This window comes from Gamsiella multidivaricata (genome assembly GCF_025024155.1).
Source record: "Gamsiella multidivaricata strain RSA 2152 chromosome Unknown BC939scaffold_34, whole genome shotgun sequence".
Taxonomy (NCBI): Eukaryota; Fungi; Mortierellomycota; class Mortierellomycetes; order Mortierellales; family Mortierellaceae; genus Gamsiella; species Gamsiella multidivaricata.
The window spans coordinates 47,841-67,849 of NW_026251742.1; the positions used below are offsets into that span (position 1 = coordinate 47,841).

Genomic DNA, 20,009 nt, shown 5'->3' on the forward strand with positions numbered 1-20,009 from the left:
AAAAGCTCCAATAGAATACGATTTATACGGATTTTATTTTTCGTATTTGCCCTTCGATCCTACTGTCCCTCTCTATGCATCGTTTGAGTGTCCAATAATCTTGGTCAATTCTAATAGAAAGTAAAATAATTAACATGTCAGATTATTTCAACAGCAAAGCGGCACGGCAGCAGCGCAAGGAAGCCAGACAAAACACGTACGCTCGAACTTGATGTTCTCCGTCAAGACGGTGGTCTTAGCCTCGTTGTCCTTGTTGACTGGAATGGAGACAACGCCGTTGGCCTCGGTCCATCCTTGTGCGCTAATAAAGTCTGACAAAGCCTGGCCCTTCAAATGGATATATTTCTCCAAGCTAGCAAGCTCAATCGACTGGAAAGTCATGGCGACAGCGTTGGCAATATCTGACCAAAAAAGGAGGGAGTAATCAGTCAAGTATGATCAATGGTGTGAATGCAGCTGGAATCCAATGGCATGCGCTGAAACATAAGATACATACTGGCGCGAATAGAATCCTCAAATCCAAGGACCTCGGCTGTCAGCTCCTTGTAGATGTCATCGCCCTCATACGCCTTCCAGAAGTCGGCATATCGTGCCTGCTCAAGCAGATCCTGGAGAGCGACCAGACGAATAACGGGCTCCTCTGTGACCATTTGATCGTTCAAAAGATACAAGCACAAGTTAAAGTCAGGCTCGGGCAACGTCGTCAGAGCCTTGACAAGGATGTTGTTGACGACCTGGTCGTTGATCAAGTGCAAGTTGAACTGGTACCTAGTTTGATTCGAGAGGGACAAAAGGCGATCAGGATACCATCATTGCACCATGGAAAGGTAGAAGAGGGTTGATGACCCCACCCATGGCATGCTGAGGCTGCAAAACAGAATGATAAAGGATCATAGGATGGCTTCCGTGAGCTGAACGCCCTGTGTCCTGTGGTTGATTGGGTTTGAAGAAGGCCTGGGGAAATATCCCTCTTCAATAGTTTTTGTCGGGCGAACAACTCGTCTCCATATCATCACATGCGTCCAAAGTCCCAACCAGCGTTTCTTTATCCCAGCCAGCGGAATAAGATAATAGCTCCTGAGGGGAAAAAAGTCTCTTACAACTTGAGGATGGCCAGGTTAGCCATGGAATCACACTCCTTGTTGGTGCACTGTGTGGCCAGGTACTCCTCCAGAATCGAGACGTTGTCGGGGTTGTATCTGTCGACTCCATCGATGAGGGACTGGATGACCTCGGGGCGGGAGGCAGGAGTGTTGGAGACACGGGCCATGGTGATGATGATGCAGTGAAGGCAAGCGAGGAGTGGTGGAATCCAATGCCAATTTGATTCACATTACGACCTCTAGCAGGAAAATCAAAACAAAAGGTCCCTTAAGGGTTCTGCAGCCTCTCTTGTCGTATTATTGAAGGCGAGTGTCACACCAGCTTCAAATGTATGCAGTGTCCTTGGCCATTGCCCCCAATATCCCAATATCCAAGAGGTGTGTACCAAAGATGATTTGTACTTCAATTGCTTCCTTCATTAGAAATCCTGGGTATAACCTACAACTGGCTAAACCTCGAGGTAATAAATCGACCTCATAATCACCAAAACGCTCTTAAGAGTCGCAGTAGCATTGTTCTCAGATGATGTTTCCATAATGGTCTTCTGAGTAAAAGAACGCCGGTCATTGCACAGCAATTGTGTCGCGAATACGATCGAGCTTATTTCAGTTGTTGCAGGTGCATAGCAGCTTATGGCCCTCCTCCTTACAAGACACAACAGAGTCGTTTTAAACGAACCGTTTCATCAACACTCACTACAGATAGCTATAAATATCGCATAGAATCGTTTGGCAATCATACCAACAGCGCCTCCATCATACATTGAGAGTTACGGGGTACGCTCTTGTAGGGCTCGTCTGTTTGAACACAAGGAGGAGCACAGGGTCATCCAAGAGGCTCGTCGTCAAGCAGGATGCATGAATCCACTCTAATACTGTGCTATCGACATGTTTCTCAAACCAGCCTGACCAACGATCACCATTGTGTTTCCGTCAAAAGGCATCCAAAAACCATGTATTCTTCAGCATATTCTCCTGAGCGTTGTTGACGAGATAAAATATGATGGCGTCTCCGACCAGGAAGAAGGTCATGAGGAATACAACAGGCACGCATGTCTTTGACCGAGTAGGCGTGAAGGACGATGAGAAGCGAGCAGAGCGCGTGTTAGCGAGGCTTCCCCATTGTATCGCGTGGTAGACCCTGACACGACGCTCCCATAACGCAAACGTTGCCGCCAGTAGTTTTGTACTTCCTGATCTGAGCAGGTCCAGCTGATTGGCGGGATGCAATCCGATTTTGTTATGCCACAAGTAGAGGGTAGCATGTTCCGTTGACAAGCGACTCGCATGGGTCAAATTTCTATTCTTTGCCTGACACAAAACGGGGTCTTGAAGATCGTCCACCAGGCTTATATTAGTCAGGCTCCACAAACCACACACCTGGCATCAGCGATAGCTCTTGGTAAGGTTAGTCATCCTATTATCTGTAGTTTTTCATCCTGCTTCCTTCTATATGTTTTCGTCGTTCCGCCCTATCATAGCTTCTCTGCTCTGCTCAAGGTGTCCGGTCTTTTCGAAGCTCGATTAAGGCCATTTACAAGATTTATTTGTAAGGCATGACTGTCTCAGGTTAATTGTGCCGATTTATTCGTTATTTATTAGCACAATGGCAGGCCGGCTAAAGTTCTTTTGGTTTTTGGAGAGGGAGAGGGGGAGGCTGTTCTTGTCGAGTGCCGTACCTTTTTTTTATTTGTCTCTAACACAATCCCCTCCATCCCCCTCGCTCAAGTCCTCCTGCTTGCTGCCTCTCACCATTCGCTTCCCTTCCATCTTGTCCCAAGGCTCTCTTTTATTGCACCACACATTCCCTCCTTCTCCCCTTGTCGTCTTCTTCCGTCCCTCATATTCCTCTTTCTTGTTTCCACTTTGTTTTTGTTTCTTTGCCACTATATACCGCCGCTCCTACGACACAAACATCATACCTTTCCTCTCTCTCTTGGAATTCTGCTGGACACACCCGAGAGACGCTCTAGTGCGTACCAGCCAGATCGACTGCAGAAGCGACCAGCCAAGGGATAACAAGGCTCGCACTCATTCAGAGAAGGGGGGCGCATTCGTTTCAGAGGGCAGAGACCATTGGAACAACAACCACTCGTTCAGCAGCAGACATGTCCTTGGAGGACACAGAGTCACCCGTCCTAGACGACAGCCCGCAGGCGGAAACTGTCACCACACGTCCTCGAAAACAATCGGCTGAAAGCATTGCTGTACGGCATAGAAGGGAAGCCATAGCGATTGATGGGCTGATGTTTGAATCAGGGTCGGGCCAGGAAGAGTCATCATCAATACCCCTCCAACAAAATGTAAGAACCTGCTCTATCCACACGGAGTTGTACTACGCTCTGAGGATGGTCTTGGAAGCCAAACTGAGCTTGTGGGATGCAATCTACCGGCTGTACACATGGCCCAAGGACAAAAAGCCAGAACAACGAGAAGAGATGGTTGTAGAGAGCCTAGCTGAACTTGTCTCACTACCTTCATTGTACCCAGCTATTTACCAATCAACCCTTATGAACATCCCAGCCTGGTCACTGACTATTAACCTGGTCAAGCATCGTTCTCGAACCCGCTTGGCCTGACTGCAATTGTGGGGTCTGCATTGACTTGATTATCAGTTGCGCGGACTAGGAAGGTCATGTTATTCTTTGGTTGGGTTGGGGTGATTGTATCACTGGATTAGTAGATGTTGACAAGGGTGGCAAATAATTGATTTCAAAGTATTTTGGTGAGCACCACTATGAGATATTTGATTATTGACGCTCTCTTCTTTTCTGTTTGACTACTGCATTAGTCTGGACCCGACAATGAAGCAAGCGGCAGAGGAATGGATGCCAGGGGGCAGAACGACTTGAGTGATTGTGGATCAGAGCCAAGCAGCCTCCCGAGTAAAGATAAGAACGGCGACGGTGTCTTGGAAATAGCAACTTCGAACCTGGATAAAGTGGCGAGCACGACGATGAGGAATGGTTCACCACAAAAGACGTCGCCTGCGCCCCTTTCATCCACCTCTTCCGCCTCATCGGCGTCATCGCCATCTACAACAACGACATCCCCTGGTTCCCCTCCAGAGTCCCCAGCAGAGGACCGAGAGATATCTTCTCAGCTACAGGAACCTGGCCACGGGGCGGATCTTACTTCCTCCGCACTGCAGGGCAATCTTTCCCCTCCCACCATTGTCCGATCCTTATCGCACTCCAAGAGGCAGAGTGTTTTCTTGGCAGACCACATCACCGTCTCGCAGGAAGGCCCCCTCATCGACTCTCCATCGACTCACTTGTCTGGTTCAAATGATGACTCACAGGATATGAAGGAGGTGGAGATCGAGACCACAGATCCCTCTCACTTGTTTTGGGTAAGTTCACAGCATTCTTGATCCTTGCTTTCCTGCAGAATAGTCACGATAAATCAGATATTGACGCGTCGTCTTTCGACTCCCTAGGTACCATTCCATCTCCATCCGGAAATTGCCCCCAATGAGTACAACCAATGGCTGACCAAGCATGGAGTCGAATCCGAAACTGCGGATGGAATTATCTCGTCAAGGAAAGCTTCCGTCACGCGTCGAAAATCCGTGTTATCAGCACAATACAACCCCGAAGAAGACCAGGAGGATCGCCCCAGCAGACCAGCAAGACTTGAGGAAGAGGCTGCCGGCCAGGACTTTCTGTCGGGTGTATTTTCTGTACCCCTGGAGCAGATGGGGGAGCCACCACTGAAAACAAAGACGTCATTAAGGCGCAGCGTCAGTCTTTCTGTGTCTTCCCCGACAAGTAAGTACATTGACCTTGGTCGTAATGGGTATCATGGCGAAGCATAGTGATATGTGGCCAATATTTCGAGTGGGTAAAAGCTTCAATTCGGTCTAACCCTCTACTGTACTATTTCGTAGGAGATCACTTTCCTGCGGACGCCGTCGAGGAGGATCTCATATCTGTTAAGCGAACAGGAGGACTTGAGAGGGGAGGTCTCTCGCTCCTGCGGAGGAGCGCGAGGACAAAACTTCGTAGGAACTCCTCGGCATCAAACGATACGAGAACTGATGTGTCGCGCTTGAGGCAAATCACAAATGCCAACGGCGAATATCCTGCGGTTTCACTAGTCGATCCTGGTCCACAGCCTTTGCCATCCGCTAGTCAGTCTTCAACCACAACACCAACGTCTTTTGACACCGCTAGTAAGGGTCGACGGGATGGGGATGTACCTCTGAAACGCTTCGTGTCAACATTAAGGGACAGCTCAAAGCCCACAATCACGACATATGTCGAACCGCATTTGCTGGAACAACAGCGCAAGGAAAACGAGGAAGCACAAAGAGAAGAGGATGGGACGCCTTCATTCCGTGTCAGCGCGCCTGCTAAGCTGGAGAACTCGGCAGCAGCGCGCCTCTTGGTGGAAGCGATAGAGGATGACCGCCAGGAAATGCCTGACAACTTCACGGTCAATTATCCAATCCCGCCACCCGTCAAGTTGACCAAGAACCTACTTCAACAGCCGGTTTCTCAACAGCCTCCATCCTCTCAGATCCCTCAATCACCAGTTAAGCAAAAGCAAGTTGGTCAACCCGGTACTCCATCTCATGCCAAGAAACCTTCGACTTGGTCTTGGTTATGGGGCAAAGAGAAAGGAAGCGAGAAGAGCACGGATTTATCTTCCGCTGGCCTTAACGCCGCAGGATTACCACAGGTTTCTAATATCGAGTCCAATACATCTATGTCCTCTCCAATGGAAACCACTGTTAAAAAGCAGTCCACTCTCTCTATGCTGTTTTCAAGGAACGGTAAATCGACTTCATCCAAGGCGCAGGCGACCACGGCTGAGACTACACACTCCGCAACCATTAATGGAGTTTCAGGACAATCCGTATCATCTGAAAGGCCCAAGTACAGCAACTACAATCGGCTACCGATCCACATTGAGAGAGCTATCTATCGTCTATCACATGTGAAGCTGGCTAACCCACGGCGACCACTGCACGAGCAGGTGCTGATTTCCAACATGATGTTCTGGTACCTGGGCGTGATTCAGCAGCAGCAACAACTCCAGCAGCAGCAGCAAGTGGAATTACAGAAACAACAGCACCAGCAGGCGTGGCAGCAACAACAAAAGCAGGGCGGAAAAGGATCGGATTCGAGGGAGGATGGTAAGGAATCCAAGTCGAAACTGAAGCCGAAGAAGAGGAAGAGTCAGAAGAAGAAAAGCCGAGGTTCACCCAAACCAGCGGAGCGACTTGTCAAGAGCCCCGAATACGAAAAGCAGCAACAACAGTACCACGGCAACCTGGCAGACAATCATATCACACGTCCACGGCAGCCAGGTGCAAGTCTTGCATTAGGGAACCATCTGCAGGACGGCGCCAACTATTATGGTGAACCTGACGAAGAGAGTCGGATCAGCGGAAATGGCAAGGATGTCTCGGACTCGTATGAGGAATCAGAGGGAGAGGAATCTTTGTCTTATCAACAGCAGCAGCAAAACTTGAAGATCGGTTCCCAATCGGATACTTTGAAGACACTCTCCATCCAACCCGCACTCAATAATGCTCAGGAAGATGAGGAGGATGACAACGTGCCCCTTGCACACTATCAGAACATGCCGCGTCAAACGATCCCTGTATCGTAACAGAAACCCAATAAAATATACTAAAAGCCCTTAAGAGATTCTCAAACAAATTTTGTGTTGGTCAAAAGCGTGTGCGGTCTCTGTAGCTGTTTGATTCCCTCTTTCACTTCAAAATGGTTTGTGTCGCGGCTACTGCGTTTTTTTTGACGGGATTGTCTTGGCCAATCAGAGCGCAAGAATCATGCAGCAACAACCATCATCATGGATATGTTGCACCGGCACCTCCAACCATCCATCTGTAGATCGACCTTATGAATACACCCATCGACCTATCGGCAGAGTTGTCGCCCATCTTTATCTGGACAGTGACTTCAGACGCACACTTACTTTTGATCGGCATAAGAGCAATAACGAATCCTAAGAATCATCTGAAGAGATCAGGACCGGCCGGAATGTGAGGAAAACGAGTCAACCATTCAGACAATGCTCTCCAGTCCAACTTTTTGACGTCAGGAACTCATGGCAGATGTGAAGTCAGCACGGAGCAATGTCGATCCAGAAAGGACACCACCTAACCTCGGTCTCTTGCTGTACCGTTACATATCTAGGCTCGTGGACCCAAAAAGCACTTGAAGCGCCTCAATGCTCCCAAGCACTGGATGCTGGACAAGCTCACCGGCACTTATGTATGTGTGCATCTTTGGATATTGAAAAAAAAAAATCAGCGGGACATTCTTTTCTTTCTGGACGACTGGTGCAAAGGAACAGAAGGAGAGTCTTTTATCACCTCAGCTACAGCAGTCTGATCTGCAGCACTTGTGGGGCTCGATCAGCGACGATCGGAAACAGGATGGAAGCTGATCAGTGCCAGATTAGATCTGCGATTGCCTCGGATGTTGACTTGCGATCCTACGCCTCCAGACGAATTTCGACACTGCTCTGTTATATTGGGCGAGACCATCTTGACTTATGGGTGGACTTGATAATACTGTTAAACGAGCTACGGCCCCTCGACTACTCAACAAAACTGGCAGTGAATTTGTGAACCATAGTGCTATCGTGAATAGAGGCTGCATGGAAGAGCATTACGACTAGGCGGCTTGGACCTTTCCCGAGGATACTTTCAGGACGACTTTTTGCGCCCATCATGGACTATACCTTTTTGGCTCAAGTCCTTACTCACGCATTTTCAATTCAACTCGTGTGATCATCACGATTATAGGCCCCTAGACCTACCGCTGGTCCCCATAAGCTGCGCGAGTGCTTGCCTCTCGTCATCTTGATGCGCAACCGTCTGAAGTACGCCCTTAACGGCAAGGAGGTTCAGTCGATCCTTATGCAGCGCCTTGTCAAGGTCGACGGCAAGGTCCGCACCGACTCTACCTTCCCCGCTGGTTTCATGGATGTCATCTCCATCGAGAAGACTGGTGAGAACTTCCGTCTTGTCTACGATACCAAGGGACGCTTCACCGTCCACCGCATCACCGCTGATGAGGCCCAGTACAAGCTGTGCAAGGTCAAGAAGGTTCAGCTCGGTGCCAAGGGCATTCCTTTCGTCGTCACTCACGATGGCCGCACCCTCCGTTACCCCGATCCCTTGATCAAGGTCAACGACACCATCAAGCTTGACTTGGAGACTGGCAAGTTCAACGAGTTCATCAAGTTCGAGGTCGGTAACGTCGCTATGGTCACCGGTGGTCGCAACACTGGTCGTGTCGGTGTCATCACCCACCGCGAGCGTCACATTGGAGGCTTCGACATTGTCCACATCAAGGATGTTCTCGACCGCCAGTTCGCTACCCGTCTCTCCAACGTCTTTGTCATTGGTGAGGGCAACAAGCCCTGGGTCTCTCTCCCCAAGAACAAGGGAGTCAAGCTCACCATTGCCGAGGAGCGCGACCGCCGCCGTGCTGCTGCCAACTAAATGTTGTCGTGTAATTCAAATAAAAGGCCGACTTTGAGGTTCTGCGAATATATGCATTGTGTTATGCAATGGTTGCTGTGCTGTTGGCGAAAGTGCTAGACGCGTAATTGCTGGAATAGCAAGACCCTTTGGTTGGCTACAGAATTATGGGGTGTGGACAAGGGGTGCATATGGATCGTTCATTCGTCCATTCTCGACAACCTTGTTTTTAGTCCCGTGCTCCTATCTCTGCCCTTTTTTTTTTATCCTGCGTCCTTCATTCTTCATTCCTCACCCGCTCCGCCATCCTTCTTTTCCGATTTCGACCAGTCTCCTCAGTTCCCAACTACATTCCACAGCACTTGTACCATGTCTTCACCACGCAGAAGAATCGAAACAGATGTGATGAAGCTGTAAGTGCCTGCGCTGTTTACAGGAACGAAATACACATGGTGCCCTTGTATGATTTTTTGTTCCCAGGTTCGTTGTCGACTAAAATCTACAGCAACCTATGCTCGCTCTTTTGCGGTGGTGAATAGGTTGATGAGCGACTACGAAGTGACCCTCGTCAACGACAACATGCAAGAGTTTTACGTCCGATTCCATGGCCCCTCCGATAGTAAGGCTCCTCCTTCTTCACCACTGCAGCACTTCCGACAAAATACGCATACCTACCCACGCATGACCGAATATAATGAAAAATGAGTTCCAGGGAGTGTAACTCGGAGGCTAGAGACTGCAAGGATCAGGGAACAAAAAAAGGGATACTGCGAACACCCCTCGTTTGCATCTACCCTTTTTTTTTTTTTTTGTTATACCCAACAATTGACAATGGTCCTTGCGCTCTCTTTTAATGATTCTCTCTTTAATAGCACCTTTTGCAGGTGGCGTCTGGAAGGTTCATGTGGAGCTCCCGGATCAGTACCCTTACAAGTCACCGTCGATTGGTTTTATGAACAGGATCTTTCACCCCAACATCGATGAACTGTAAGAAACCTGCATCTACTATTGACTTTTTTTCTTCCCAAGGATGAAATTATAAAGAAGACAGGATCATGGAAATTGTCCAGAGAGCTCGGTTAGTTGACCCTCCCATTCCTAATCGTAATTATACTGCTGGTGTATATAGGAGCGGATCGGTATGCCTGGATGTTATCAACCAGACCTGGAGCCCAATGTTTGGTAAGAAATGGCCTTCATTCAGAGATATCGCGGGAGATCTTTGTTTGAAGCCATTGTTCTCCACTGCAGAATGATTCACCAGTGTCTTTTTCTTTTCTTTATGATGTATGTAGATATGATCAACATCTTTGAGGTCTTCTTGCCTCAGCTACTTCGTTACCCCAACCCAACAGATCCCTTGAACGGCGAGGCGGCTGCGATGTTGATGCGTGAACCGACCGGATATGAGAGCAAGGTTAAAGGTACGTTGAGACTGCAATGCATCAGTTTACTCCATACAGGTTTAAGCACATACATTTTCCAGGACTTGTGCACTAAGTCACACTGGGTTTTTCTTTTTTCATTGGATTTGTAGAATATGTCTCGCGTTATGCTACAAAGGAGGCAGCAGATGTGGCAACGGACGGGAGCTCCTCGGACGACGACATGAGCTCTGTAGAGTCATTCTCGGATGATGATGAGGCGCCTGGTCTGGAGCTGTAGGCACAACGCAACATAATACAGGCAGGACTATCACCATCTTCGTTTCCTGGACGAGAATTCTGTTTAACTCATCCACTACAACATAACAACCACGAGAAGAAAATAAAAAATAAACCATCGACTCGATCATGACCTGGAAAGGCACAAACGAATACAACTTCGGCTTCGATTTTCAAGCAACACAACAAAGCAATTGTAAGACTCGATCATGCAACAAGGACTTCCTCTCGTATACAACGACGAAAACCAAGTTTCTGAAAGATCCAAGATTTTATTATGTTGGATGCAGTCCTGTTACCTACAACGTATTGGTTACACGACCCAGGGTTTTCCGCCGGTCTTGGTATCGTGATGAGGCTGGAACTCAAACGCTCCATCAACTCCGATCTGGCCCTTCAACGTGCGACTGTAAAGAAAGAGAAGACATGATAAATATTCGTTATTAGCCAATGCTTGACAACACAGATCAATTGACAAAGTAAAGACAGATAAAAAGAAGAGAAAGGGACGTACCCGATGCTCATAGCAACGTCGCGGTTGTCGGAAGATCGAGTCCACAATGCTATCCTGAAGAAGGCCTTTCGGACAGAGACGACGACTCCGCATACTTCACTCTCGTGCTCAAACGCCTCACCGATGCAGGCCAACATCTATATGGAAGAGAAGAGGGAGAGGATAAGGATTAGAAACACATTGAAACTGCCTGCCCAATTCCGATCGAGCGCTGTTCAGATCAAATCAAAATAAAAAACATGACAAGGGCAGACAACATGAGCAGAGGATAACATGTATTTCAAACGCAAGCATAAAACATGAACAACAAAACAAATAAAGCGAACAAAAAAAAAAGTATAAAAAAAAAGCAAAACGAAACAAGAACAGAATAGAAAAGAGATTGGTTGGTTGGTAGGCAGGACGTACGGTGTAAAGCCAGATATTGTCGATATCGCTCATGGTCTTGTTACGAGGCAGCTGGATGCTCCACTTTCCTCCGTGCTTGTTGGCAGAGTCCTCCCACATGGGCTTGATACCCTGCTTGAAGAGATGATAGTTGGAGCTGACCGACAAGTCGCATGTCTTCATGATGTTGTTGTACACTCTATGCGTTGGTCAGCAGGAAAGGAGAAGGAAAAAGAATCGCTGGGATTAGTTGTGGGTCCTGGTGCCTTAAGGACACGAAACAAGAAGCCCAAGACGCGTGCCTTTTAACAGCAACAACAATAACAACAACAAAAAAAAAAAAAAAAAAAAAAAAAAAAGCGTTTCATAATATTAATCTCATCCCCTGCTTCCCCAAAAGAAAAAAAAGAAAAAAAGAAAAAACGGCTGTTGTAGGCAGACAACCTTACCCCCAAAAGTCCTCGACGGTATCAAAGGTGATGAGTTCCTTGAGGGACTGTTCCCAGTTGTTGGCATTGGACTTCTTGCCCGGGTTATCGAACCAGAGGGTCCAGGAGTTGTTGAGAGGGTGCTTTGCATTGAAGTTGACAGGATCGTTAAAGACAGTGACGTATTTGTTGTCACCCGTGGGGACCTGGAGACTGTTGCTGTTGCCGTTGGAGTTGTTCTGAGCCATGGTTGCCGGAAAATGTGGTGGCGGTGGTATGGATATCGAGGTGGTGTGTGTGGATGTGGTTTTTTTTGTTTTTTGTTTTTTTTGTTTTAGTATGAAAGTATGAAGAATTGGATATGGATGTGTATATGCAGAAACGAAGAGAGAGCTGAGATATGTGTGATTGAAGAGTGGATGTAGATATGAAGACGGAGGAGTGCAATTGACAGCGGAGGATGCAAGGAAGAAAAGAAAAGAGAAGAGTACAGAAGAACGAAAGATACGACAGATACGACAGATACGAAGAAACTATGCTCGTGAAGAAAGATTGAATGCAAAGAGGTGGAGAAGAGAGAGTGGGGGGTGTATGTGTGATTGCAAGTGCGATTGTAAGAGTAGGTGTGGATGTAGAGGTGGCGAAGTATCGAGGCGTGGAAGGAAAGAGTGGCGATGGAAAGTGACAGGAAGGGTTCGATGGGAGTGGTTGGGAAAGACAGAAAGAAGGAGTGCAAAGAGGCAAATCAGTTTGCAACCGATGGCTTTGTCTCTTGTTTATTTTCCGTTCCACCATCGCATACTATAACTAATAATATATCAAGTTAAGAAATAGGAACACACTAGGCCTCCAGACCGGAGGTGAAATTTATCGACTTGCTGAGGATGTGTATTCCCCGTGTTCGTTCAGGACAAGCGCGGTGTACGACGCACGCCCCCCCCCCCCCCCCCCCCCCCCCGTGCCCACAAAGCTCGTTCAACAGTTCAACGCGATACTTGCTCCGCACTTGAATGGGATCGGTCTATTGCTCGGTATTAGCTATTCAGTATCTCTCTCGTTGGATATATCCGACAGAGCCGGCCTGCTCCCTCGAGGTTCAGAGTTTCCTGGACCTTGGGTCTTTAACTGGAGCCCTGAGTTTTTTCTGGATCGAGGCTGACATGTTCTCGCAACAGGGAGAGATTGTAGTCCTTTAGTATACAGAGCATTGGAGTCGAAACGAACTAGACTTGACGTGAGTGGGACATAGAAAGACCAAGCCCTGCAAGGATCGCGGAAGAGATAGAGAGAGAAAGACCATGCTAGTTACTCAATCACCTTCGTTTGTTCTTCATGCAAAGGCATTTTATGACATGGATTCATGCTTACCATGACTGAAATTGGACTGTATCAGTCCTTCGAGTCTGGTCGAGAACGCTTCATTGGCGATTGAATATTGTAGTGAAAAGCGCGGCAGGTAAACACGAGTCAGCTGGGGCTGGCCCAGAACTTGATAGTCTTCGATGCTTCTGCGGCATACAACGTCACCTTGTCCTCTATTCTTTCCTGTTCCGGTAGTGCTACCGCGGTCTTTGCATTCCTTGCAAGCCCGAGAGTCGGGTGTCCTTCAAGTGGTCATTTGAGAGAGACTATGCCGTACGGCTTCAAGTGCGCAGCTGACAGGAGGCCGAGGGCTTGGAAGCAGTCGCAGCAAGGTCGAGACGCTCCGGTAGAGCAAGCTCGGGGTCAGTCGAGTCCACCTATTCGAAGGGCCTTCCTTTAAATTTGGTACTCATGCAAACCTCCGCCTCAGTAGTGCAGTGGCATAGCTAGAGTCTCTTTTCCTTCGTGAGTTGGAAGACGAGGGTCAAATGGCGCATGGCGTCATTGAAAAGGCTGAGGTCGCTCGTTGCTAGCTGAAAGTGATCGTTCTAGGGATGGCAATGCGAGAAGAACCCTATGAATTTCATCTGGAATGTCGCGTGAGTTGCCTGTAAGGTGTGGAACATCGGTGCCTGAGGAGGACAGATTTCGCTTGATTAGTTCATATAAAAAGTAGTCATGGATTTTCGAATACAGGTAGAAGGCGCTACAGTTTTGAGGAAACAGGCAGAGCACCTTATAATGATTGAATGCCAGTGAAACACGAGCTGCTGCAGAAATATGATAGGCAGGGAATGCAGACTAGTTGCGGTATAACAGAATAATGTCAAGGAGGTTAAGTAGTCATGAGCCTGTTCTTTGTGCAACAGCATAGAAAACAAGGACACTTCGTACAGAATTGGCAGTACAACAAATGGGTGGGAGTAGAGTACGAATAGCAAAAAAAATAAAAGCGTAGAGTAGGTAGGCTAGCAACGAATGCCTTTACGTCCACTGCGGCTACGCGCTTACAGTGCTTAGTCAATGAGAATGTTCCATTAGTCAGTTTCAGCGCGCAAGTACGCTTTTGAGTTCTTCAGATTGCCTACATCCCTCCATACCCTTCTTCGCTCGTCTCTTCTCCTCTTCTTTGCCCATTCCTCTCTTATTCCCCCGCTATGCACCTAGGCCGCTCCTCAACGCTCTCCTCTGCTTCGTTTAGCTTCACGCATCTATTCTCTTTGACCATCTTCCTCCTCACCTCTCCTCACTCAATGATCGTTTCCCTCTCTTCACGCCCTGTGTTTATGAACTAGCTATTCATTCAGAACATAGCCCCTTAGTTGCGCCAAGGCACGCAACTCCATTAGAGAATAGAAAGGAGGAGCGAGGCATCAACGAATAATAGACCTTTGATTAATTCGCATAATCACCTTGATCTCGATAATGTTTGACCATTACATTGCTGTGTCATTTGGTGTAGCATGGCCCCTAGATCTCTCCGACACTCCCGACCATCAGGTCTTCAGGTGCCAGGAAGTAAAGAACAAAAAAAAAAACAAGCCGTCCAGATACCGTGTTTAAATGTAATGAATGCGTATAGGGATTTAGGCGCTCAACAGGGACATACTAAACTCAGCAACGTTTGCAAAGCACTGCCCTCTGCGGCAGTCAGTTCACAATCGGCACCGTTTCTTTGGTGTATCGCACTGAATGGTTTCCATCAGATGATAAATATTAAATATAATAGATTATCAAAATTCAAAATAGACGGGTGACGTCGTTCTGAATGAATGAAGGGCGACCAAGGGACAGCAAAAGGGGTCGTTCTGTCCTGCCCTGCCCTGCTCTTGTCCTGTTCTTGTAATTCGCTACTTTTAATCCCATCGTTCATCTTGCACTCCTTTGTTTTATCCTCACCTGTTTGCCTACTCGCTTGCTCTCTTTTCAGCCAAACATACAGTTCTTCATTCCGCCTCATCCTCTGCTCGTGTTTCTCCAGCCTTCTTTCTTTGCACCCCGCTCTCCTCTTTGTCCTCGAACCAAATCAACCCACAAGTGTTCCCTTGACTGCTGCCATCACACTAGGTACTGCACGCCCAATCAATCGCATCAACACCAACCATCTGATCTCATCAATCAATCGATCCCTACAGGCTACTTCGACCCCTTGCTCAACCATCGCCCCTAGGCATCAACTCCCCTTGAAACAATACAGCACACAGAAAGGCTCATCTATCTCTCTTTTGCTGATCCTCTCTCTCAAGTGGATGGCCCGTGAGGCTCTTCTTAACTGGCCTTTTGAACCAGTGTACTCATCTTCGTGTTTGTGTTCACATCCCGACTACTCACACACACTCTCTCGTTCTCTTTCTCTCTATCTTATTTACTCTAGAAGAAACCGCTCTTCAGCTGGAACCCATGACCTCTAAATCATCCGTGCCCCAGGCTGCTGGGGCCCGAGATGGCTCCGCCCCTGAGGGTGACTCGGTCATTCGGTATTCTCGTGAGTTCCTTTTGGAATGTGCCAAAAGCCCTCTTGTCGAACGGCCTGCTGCTCTTCCGCCAATACCAATAAGCATTCGGTTCAGGTATGTCTGGATATCATTGGCTGTGTATGCCTCGCGAGTATATCTTGGACCGAATATCTTATTATCCCTATGATGTTCTACGTTTTCTTATTAGCGAGGTCACAAAAGAAGAACCAGAACCAAACAACGGCACGCGCAAGGTATTAAGGTAACAACCAGCAAGAGTCGAGGGAAAGAGCAGTCTAACATAGACGTTTTTCTACTTGTGCAACGCACGCCATCACTTCTCATCCTCATTGCACTAGGAAGCGATTGTTGATACAGTTGTCATCTAATCCCTGTCTTTACTTTCTCTTTTGTTCACGTTATGCTTTGGTGCGATGCGAAATGGCATTGAAGGAATGACGGTAAACCCCCTATGTCAGGTATGGGATATGCTCTTTAGTTTTTTTTTAATCATGATCTGTCTCATATAACAGTTGAAGCACGTACACTAACCGGGCTCGTTGTTGCTTGACTTGATCAGATCGTATTGTCCTGGGACCTCCCAAAATGAGTTTTGCGTCGTCATCCCTTGGCGGACTAAAACGATCGGAGGACAGCCTCTCTGGACTCAAGAAATCGCTCGAGGTACATGCTTTTTTTTTTTTTGTTGATCTAGCTGTCGAGGCTTTTGTTAAGATATTATTATTGCTGTATACATTGTGTATAATGCTGACCACGATCCTCTGACAATTCAATAGACTCCAAGGGAAAATCGCACTCCACGCGGACCACCAAGCGCTCTGGAGCAGGGATTTGGACGTGAAACGATCGAGAAACTTTCATCTCATAAGCTTCCCAAGGTCACTCCTAAGGATATCACTGGACTCTTGAGTGGCATGGACAGACGGCGGTTGGATCCCTCAAGGAATAGCTCTTCTTTGACAGGTAAGTAACTCAGTAGGCAAACAAGCCCTGTTTATGAACCCCTGCTAGCGAATAGGCCACTAATGGTCATCCCTCGCCTTCTTCCTTTTTCACCAACAGGATCGAGGACATCTACCAACTCAACTACCTCCAGGGTCGGCAGCTTGACAAGGTCCTCAGGACAGCCTCTGTCTTCATCCGCCACCTCCCTCAGCAGTAGCACCAATAACAGTAATATCAACAACAGTAATGGCATTGGCCTTAGCTACAGAACCCAGCGCTCTGATGCTCCAGAGTGGATGAGCTATAACCCAGAATCAGAGAGCATGACCAAAGAGTCCGAAAGCGGCGGTGAGCCTCAGGTGTTTGTAGATGACATTCAAGCTTGGAAGGCCCGCATGAAGGAGCACGAGAGACGTGAGAAGGAAAAGGAGACATCCACTCTAATTCAGCGCGACAATAAGCAGGATCCCAGATTACCCTCGAGAGCTGATAGCAGCTCATCATGGCGATCCAGCGTTTCCATTACGGCTCAGAGCACTGAAGCTATCGCTGAAGCCAAGCAACCAGTCGAGGCGAAGGCGCTTCCTGCATTGGATAAACCCCTCGGAAGAGCGCTGCTGTCAGGCGAACCCATACAGGACATCGACATTTTCTTCAGTCCAGGAGGAATCGATCTCAGCAAGCCTTTCGATTCTTCATCTGCATTCGACAAATTTCTCTCCCAGCACGCCGTCGCGGTGTCGTCCTTTGACGACTCAGCATTACAGAAACCTGCCCGGAAGGCAGATGGGTCGCGCTTTGCCCGCTTCTTTGCTGAGGATGAGCCTGAGCCTGTGAAGGAATCCGAACAACCCGCACCCATGACTCGCGATATGCCAGGAAAGCAGCTATCGCTGGACCAGCTGTTTCAGGCGCATGCACCGACCTCTGCCTCTGTTGCCCCTCCACCTCCACCACCATTGGGACGTATGCCATCGGAAGCCGAGATTTTAGAATCTTTGAAGGTCAACAAGTCGCCTGTCCCGGCTAAGCCTGCGGAGACGAACGAGCAGTCTGAGGACGCTTTCGCCTTCAGTAAGATCATGGCTGCTCTCTCAAAGGTAAGGACTTTTTTTTTCTTGTCAGTATTGGCGTCTACTTTGGATGGGCCGTCAGCCTAACTATCGTCCTTTAATACCCCCTTTCTTTTTTAGCCGCCAGTCAGCGACACCGAGACAGCGTTTGGCGTACAGGCGCTATCTAATGGATCTCCTTCATCCTCGGCATCCATGCATTCGTCAGGAACGACACCAACTCTTCATGACCCGTCTATTGTCACGTTTCAGTCAAAGCCAACATTGCTGGATGCGCTAAGGAAGCCAGCAAGCGAAAGTTCAATGCCACAAGAACCTGTCAGGACCACTTCCTCGTCAGCACCCTCTGAGAATTCGCAATCTCAGGGTTCGAATGTCCCCACAGTGTCGGCTCCGCTCTCCACCACATCATCGGAAACTATTCGACCGGCATCTCGCCCTGTGCAGGTGGCATTTGGTGGTGGAATCCCCACATCGGTGTACCGTCAACTGAGTGGTAAAACTGACGGACAAAAGTCAGCGTCACCTCTGATCCGACCTCTAAGCTCTACAAATGGCAGCAGTATGAACGGTAGTGGGGCAAGCCCATCTCTTTCTTCACCTTCCATGAGTAGCCCACACCAATTCAGCACCCAAGCTGGTATCTCGACACCACAGCTTGGTTCTCAGCAGCAAAGGCCTCAGACGCAATCAGCAAATATGCAGCAGCCATCACAGCCGGTCATTCAGCAACAGCCGCCGCAACAACAGCAGCCTATGAACAAGAACTTCGGGCCGTACAACCAAGGACCCGGAGCTGTCCTTCAGTCACCTGTGATGGATCCTCGGCTAAGCGGCATGTATGGCAGTGGAGGACCATCTCCTATGGGTGGACATGGCCACGGGATGGAGAATGACCCCCCAGGATTCTTCAATGGGATGCCTATACAGCGACCAGGCCAAGGAGTGCCGCCTCAGTTCGCTCAGCAGATGCCGCCGTTCAGCCAACAGATGCATGTGAGCGGGCCGGGGGATTTTATGGCCCCACATCCGTCGCAGTTTGTTGGGATGCCTCCGTTTGGAGCGCCCATGCATCCGGGGATGTTTCCAATGAACCCTGTGGAGATGTTGATGCATCGCGGGCCGGGTGGACCACCCCCACCGCGTCCTATGCCAGGACTGGGACCAGGACCAGGACCTAACCATTTCGTCCCCAATAACTTTGGCCATCCCATGAATGGTATGCCGCATCCTGGTAGGGCCCAAGCTTCATTATTTTTTTTTTATTTTTTTTATTTTTTTTGTGGCACCAATGGTTTTTTATGGCTGTCGATGATTTTTGTGGGTGTCAGTGCGTTCATCAAGTGAAGGGATGTCTAATGGCTTTTTATTAATTCCTGGACCACTCTTGACTGTGTTTTTTATGATAGGGCTCCCAATGAACCCTCCTCCTTTCTTCCCGCCTCAGGTTTCGAAGCCGATGATGACACGGGAGGAATTTGAGCGCAGAAATAGACAGTGATGCTCTAATAAACCAGGAACAAGGGAGGAAGGAAGGGTGTTTGTGGGCGTTATTTTGGAGCCCCTACACCTTTTCGATCGAACTATAACTAAACTGTACGTGTTTGAAGTCTGATCGCCGGCTGAATTGGAGGAAGAAGAACGATCGCTTTGCTCTGTTCTGTTGTGGATCACTAGGGGGTGTTTTCTGCGGTGCAGTCTTTTGGCGTATGATTGCACATCGATACGAGGATCGCAGGGCGGGGGTTTTTTTATGATGGTGCAACCGCGCCGTTGATGTGAGCCCCCTCTCTTTCGACACGATCTAACTCGACTTGGGTTGACTGGAGTCGTCTCTAGGCAGCGGATTGATCTGGAGGCGAGGGGAAGAGTTTTTTATTTAATCATTAGGATGGTGTTTATGTATGTTTGTTTGTATGAATACAGCTTAGCAAGCAACAAAACAGGTAATTAAATGAAAGTGCAGTAGAAAGCAAAAGTTGGAACACAAGCAGGAACACGAGGGCCTAGGGCATGGCCCATGGCCTTTCAGTCCAAGGCGACATTGTCCACTGGAGCAGGTTTAGTGTGTCGGGACCAGGGAGTAAAATTAGGGTGTGTGTGTGGTGGCGATTGTTGGTGCGATTGTTGGTGCTGCTGTTGGTGCTGCTGTTGGTGTTTGTGGATTGTGGGTGGGGGGAGGGAGGCGGCTGTTGTGTTGTTTGAGGGCGTGAGCGGAAAGGGAAAAAAGAGAGTTGCGAGCGAGAGAGAGAGAGAGAGAGAGGGGGGGAGAGAGAGAGAGAAGGCGAGAGAGCTGCGAGAGAGAGGGAAAAGAAACAAGAGAGCCCAGTGCAAGCATATATGCTCAGGTAGCTCAGGTACCACTGGACTTGGCTTGATTCCTCGGAACGCGGCTTTGCATGAGCTCCACTGCAGACTATGGCCAGCCAGGTCGAAGCGAGCATTATCCATCCCCTATTGATTCGCACTCATTCGCATTCATTCATCCAGTCTGTCTATGCAGTCTACTCGGGCCCGGTCTTTTGGTGCGGCGCCCTCTCTCCACTATCGCGCTCTCTCTCTCATTCACGCTCACTCGCTCACACTCTCTTTCT

General features: G+C 48.5%; 8 protein-coding genes across 8 annotated transcripts; 6 read left to right on the forward strand and 2 right to left on the reverse strand.

The window, feature by feature from the left end:
- Nucleotides 1-5: 5 nt before the first annotated feature.
- BC939DRAFT_452060 (armadillo-type protein) lies at nt 6-1,327 on the reverse strand. Its single transcript, XM_051555759.1, has 4 exons — nt 1,101-1,327; nt 497-768; nt 201-401; nt 6-110 (listed from the first exon to the last, which is right to left on the reverse strand). The coding sequence occupies exons 1-4, from the start codon at nt 1,268-1,270 to the stop codon at nt 73-75; spliced, it is 681 nt and encodes a 226-aa protein (XP_051411971.1). The 5' UTR covers nt 1,271-1,327; the 3' UTR covers nt 6-72.
- A 1,144-nt stretch (nt 1,328-2,471) lies between these two features.
- On the forward strand, nt 2,472-3,607 carry BC939DRAFT_166056 (uncharacterized protein). The gene is made up of 2 exons (XM_051550322.1): nt 2,472-3,406; nt 3,594-3,607. The coding sequence occupies exon 1, from the start codon at nt 2,710-2,712 to the stop codon at nt 3,298-3,300; it is 591 nt and encodes a 196-aa protein (XP_051411972.1). The 5' UTR covers nt 2,472-2,709; the 3' UTR covers nt 3,301-3,406; nt 3,594-3,607.
- Nucleotides 3,608-3,756: 149 nt separating this feature from the next.
- BC939DRAFT_166037 (uncharacterized protein) lies at nt 3,757-5,221 on the forward strand. Its single transcript, XM_051550321.1, has 2 exons — nt 3,757-4,455; nt 4,543-5,221. Exons 1-2 carry the CDS (start codon nt 3,928-3,930, stop codon nt 4,918-4,920), a joined length of 906 nt encoding a protein of 301 aa, XP_051411973.1. The 5' UTR covers nt 3,757-3,927; the 3' UTR covers nt 4,921-5,221.
- Nucleotides 5,222-7,181: 1,960 nt separating this feature from the next.
- On the forward strand, nt 7,182-8,636 carry BC939DRAFT_452067 (40S ribosomal protein S4-A; the record flags this gene model as incomplete). The annotated part of the gene is made up of 3 exons (XM_051555760.1): nt 7,182-7,184; nt 7,271-7,348; nt 7,885-8,636. The coding sequence occupies 3 exons, from the start codon at nt 7,182-7,184 to the stop codon at nt 8,584-8,586; spliced, it is 783 nt and encodes a 260-aa protein (XP_051411974.1). The 3' UTR covers nt 8,587-8,636.
- A 204-nt stretch (nt 8,637-8,840) lies between these two features.
- On the forward strand, nt 8,841-10,333 carry BC939DRAFT_166073 (ubiquitin-conjugating enzyme E2 8). The gene is made up of 6 exons (XM_051550323.1): nt 8,841-8,978; nt 9,105-9,184; nt 9,438-9,552; nt 9,695-9,747; nt 9,861-9,989; nt 10,103-10,333. The coding sequence occupies exons 1-6, from the start codon at nt 8,935-8,937 to the stop codon at nt 10,228-10,230; spliced, it is 549 nt and encodes a 182-aa protein (XP_051411975.1). The 5' UTR covers nt 8,841-8,934; the 3' UTR covers nt 10,231-10,333.
- A 209-nt stretch (nt 10,334-10,542) lies between these two features.
- BC939DRAFT_477318 (translation initiation factor eIF 4e-like domain-containing protein) lies at nt 10,543-11,806 on the reverse strand (the record flags this gene model as incomplete). Its single annotated transcript, XM_051558664.1, has 4 exons — nt 10,543-10,636; nt 10,744-10,880; nt 11,152-11,329; nt 11,580-11,806. 4 exons carry the CDS (start codon nt 11,804-11,806, stop codon nt 10,543-10,545), a joined length of 636 nt encoding a protein of 211 aa, XP_051411976.1.
- Nucleotides 11,807-12,546: 740 nt separating this feature from the next.
- BC939DRAFT_452074 (uncharacterized protein) lies at nt 12,547-13,106 on the forward strand. Its single transcript, XM_051555761.1, has 2 exons — nt 12,547-12,819; nt 12,927-13,106. Exon 1 carries the CDS (start codon nt 12,569-12,571, stop codon nt 12,752-12,754), a length of 186 nt encoding a protein of 61 aa, XP_051411977.1. The 5' UTR covers nt 12,547-12,568; the 3' UTR covers nt 12,755-12,819; nt 12,927-13,106.
- A 2,665-nt stretch (nt 13,107-15,771) lies between these two features.
- Nucleotides 15,772-19,169, forward strand: BC939DRAFT_166163 (uncharacterized protein). The gene is made up of 6 exons (XM_051550324.1): nt 15,772-15,855; nt 15,957-16,060; nt 16,174-16,360; nt 16,460-17,442; nt 17,536-18,649; nt 18,825-19,169. Exons 1-6 carry the CDS (start codon nt 15,849-15,851, stop codon nt 18,914-18,916), a joined length of 2,487 nt encoding a protein of 828 aa, XP_051411978.1. The 5' UTR covers nt 15,772-15,848; the 3' UTR covers nt 18,917-19,169.
- The last annotated feature ends 840 nt before the right edge of the window (nt 19,170-20,009 follow it).

Excerpts from the sequence above, each read along its gene's own strand:
- BC939DRAFT_166163 (XM_051550324.1), top strand. Across the intron at positions 16,061-16,173 it reads GACTCAAGAAATCGCTCGAG|ACTCCAAGGGAAAATCGCAC; the intron begins GTACATGCTTTT and ends ACAATTCAATAG. Across the intron at positions 16,361-16,459 it reads GAATAGCTCTTCTTTGACAG|GATCGAGGACATCTACCAAC; the intron begins GTAAGTAACTCA and ends TTTCACCAACAG.
- BC939DRAFT_452074 (XM_051555761.1), top strand. The coding sequence starts at position 12,569 with ATGGGATCGGTCTATTGCTCGGTATTAGCTATTCAGTATCTCTCTCGT.
- BC939DRAFT_452060 (XM_051555759.1), bottom strand. The coding sequence starts at position 1,270 with ATGGCCCGTGTCTCCAACACTCCTGCCTCCCGCCCCGAGGTCATCCAG. Across the intron at positions 769-1,100 it reads AACCTGGCCATCCTCAAGTT|GTACCAGTTCAACTTGCACT; the intron begins GTAAGAGACTTT and ends GAATCAAACTAG. Across the intron at positions 402-496 it reads TGAGGATTCTATTCGCGCCA|ATATTGCCAACGCTGTCGCC; the intron begins GTATGTATCTTA and ends TTTTTTGGTCAG.
- BC939DRAFT_166056 (XM_051550322.1), top strand. The coding sequence starts at position 2,710 with ATGGCAGGCCGGCTAAAGTTCTTTTGGTTTTTGGAGAGGGAGAGGGGG.
- BC939DRAFT_166037 (XM_051550321.1), top strand. The coding sequence starts at position 3,928 with ATGGATGCCAGGGGGCAGAACGACTTGAGTGATTGTGGATCAGAGCCA. Across the intron at positions 4,456-4,542 it reads ATCCCTCTCACTTGTTTTGG|GTACCATTCCATCTCCATCC; the intron begins GTAAGTTCACAG and ends TCGACTCCCTAG.
- BC939DRAFT_166073 (XM_051550323.1), top strand. The coding sequence starts at position 8,935 with ATGTCTTCACCACGCAGAAGAATCGAAACAGATGTGATGAAGCT. Across the intron at positions 9,185-9,437 it reads ATTCCATGGCCCCTCCGATA|CACCTTTTGCAGGTGGCGTC; the intron begins GTAAGGCTCCTC and ends TCTCTTTAATAG. Across the intron at positions 9,748-9,860 it reads GACCTGGAGCCCAATGTTTG|ATATGATCAACATCTTTGAG; the intron begins GTAAGAAATGGC and ends TGATGTATGTAG.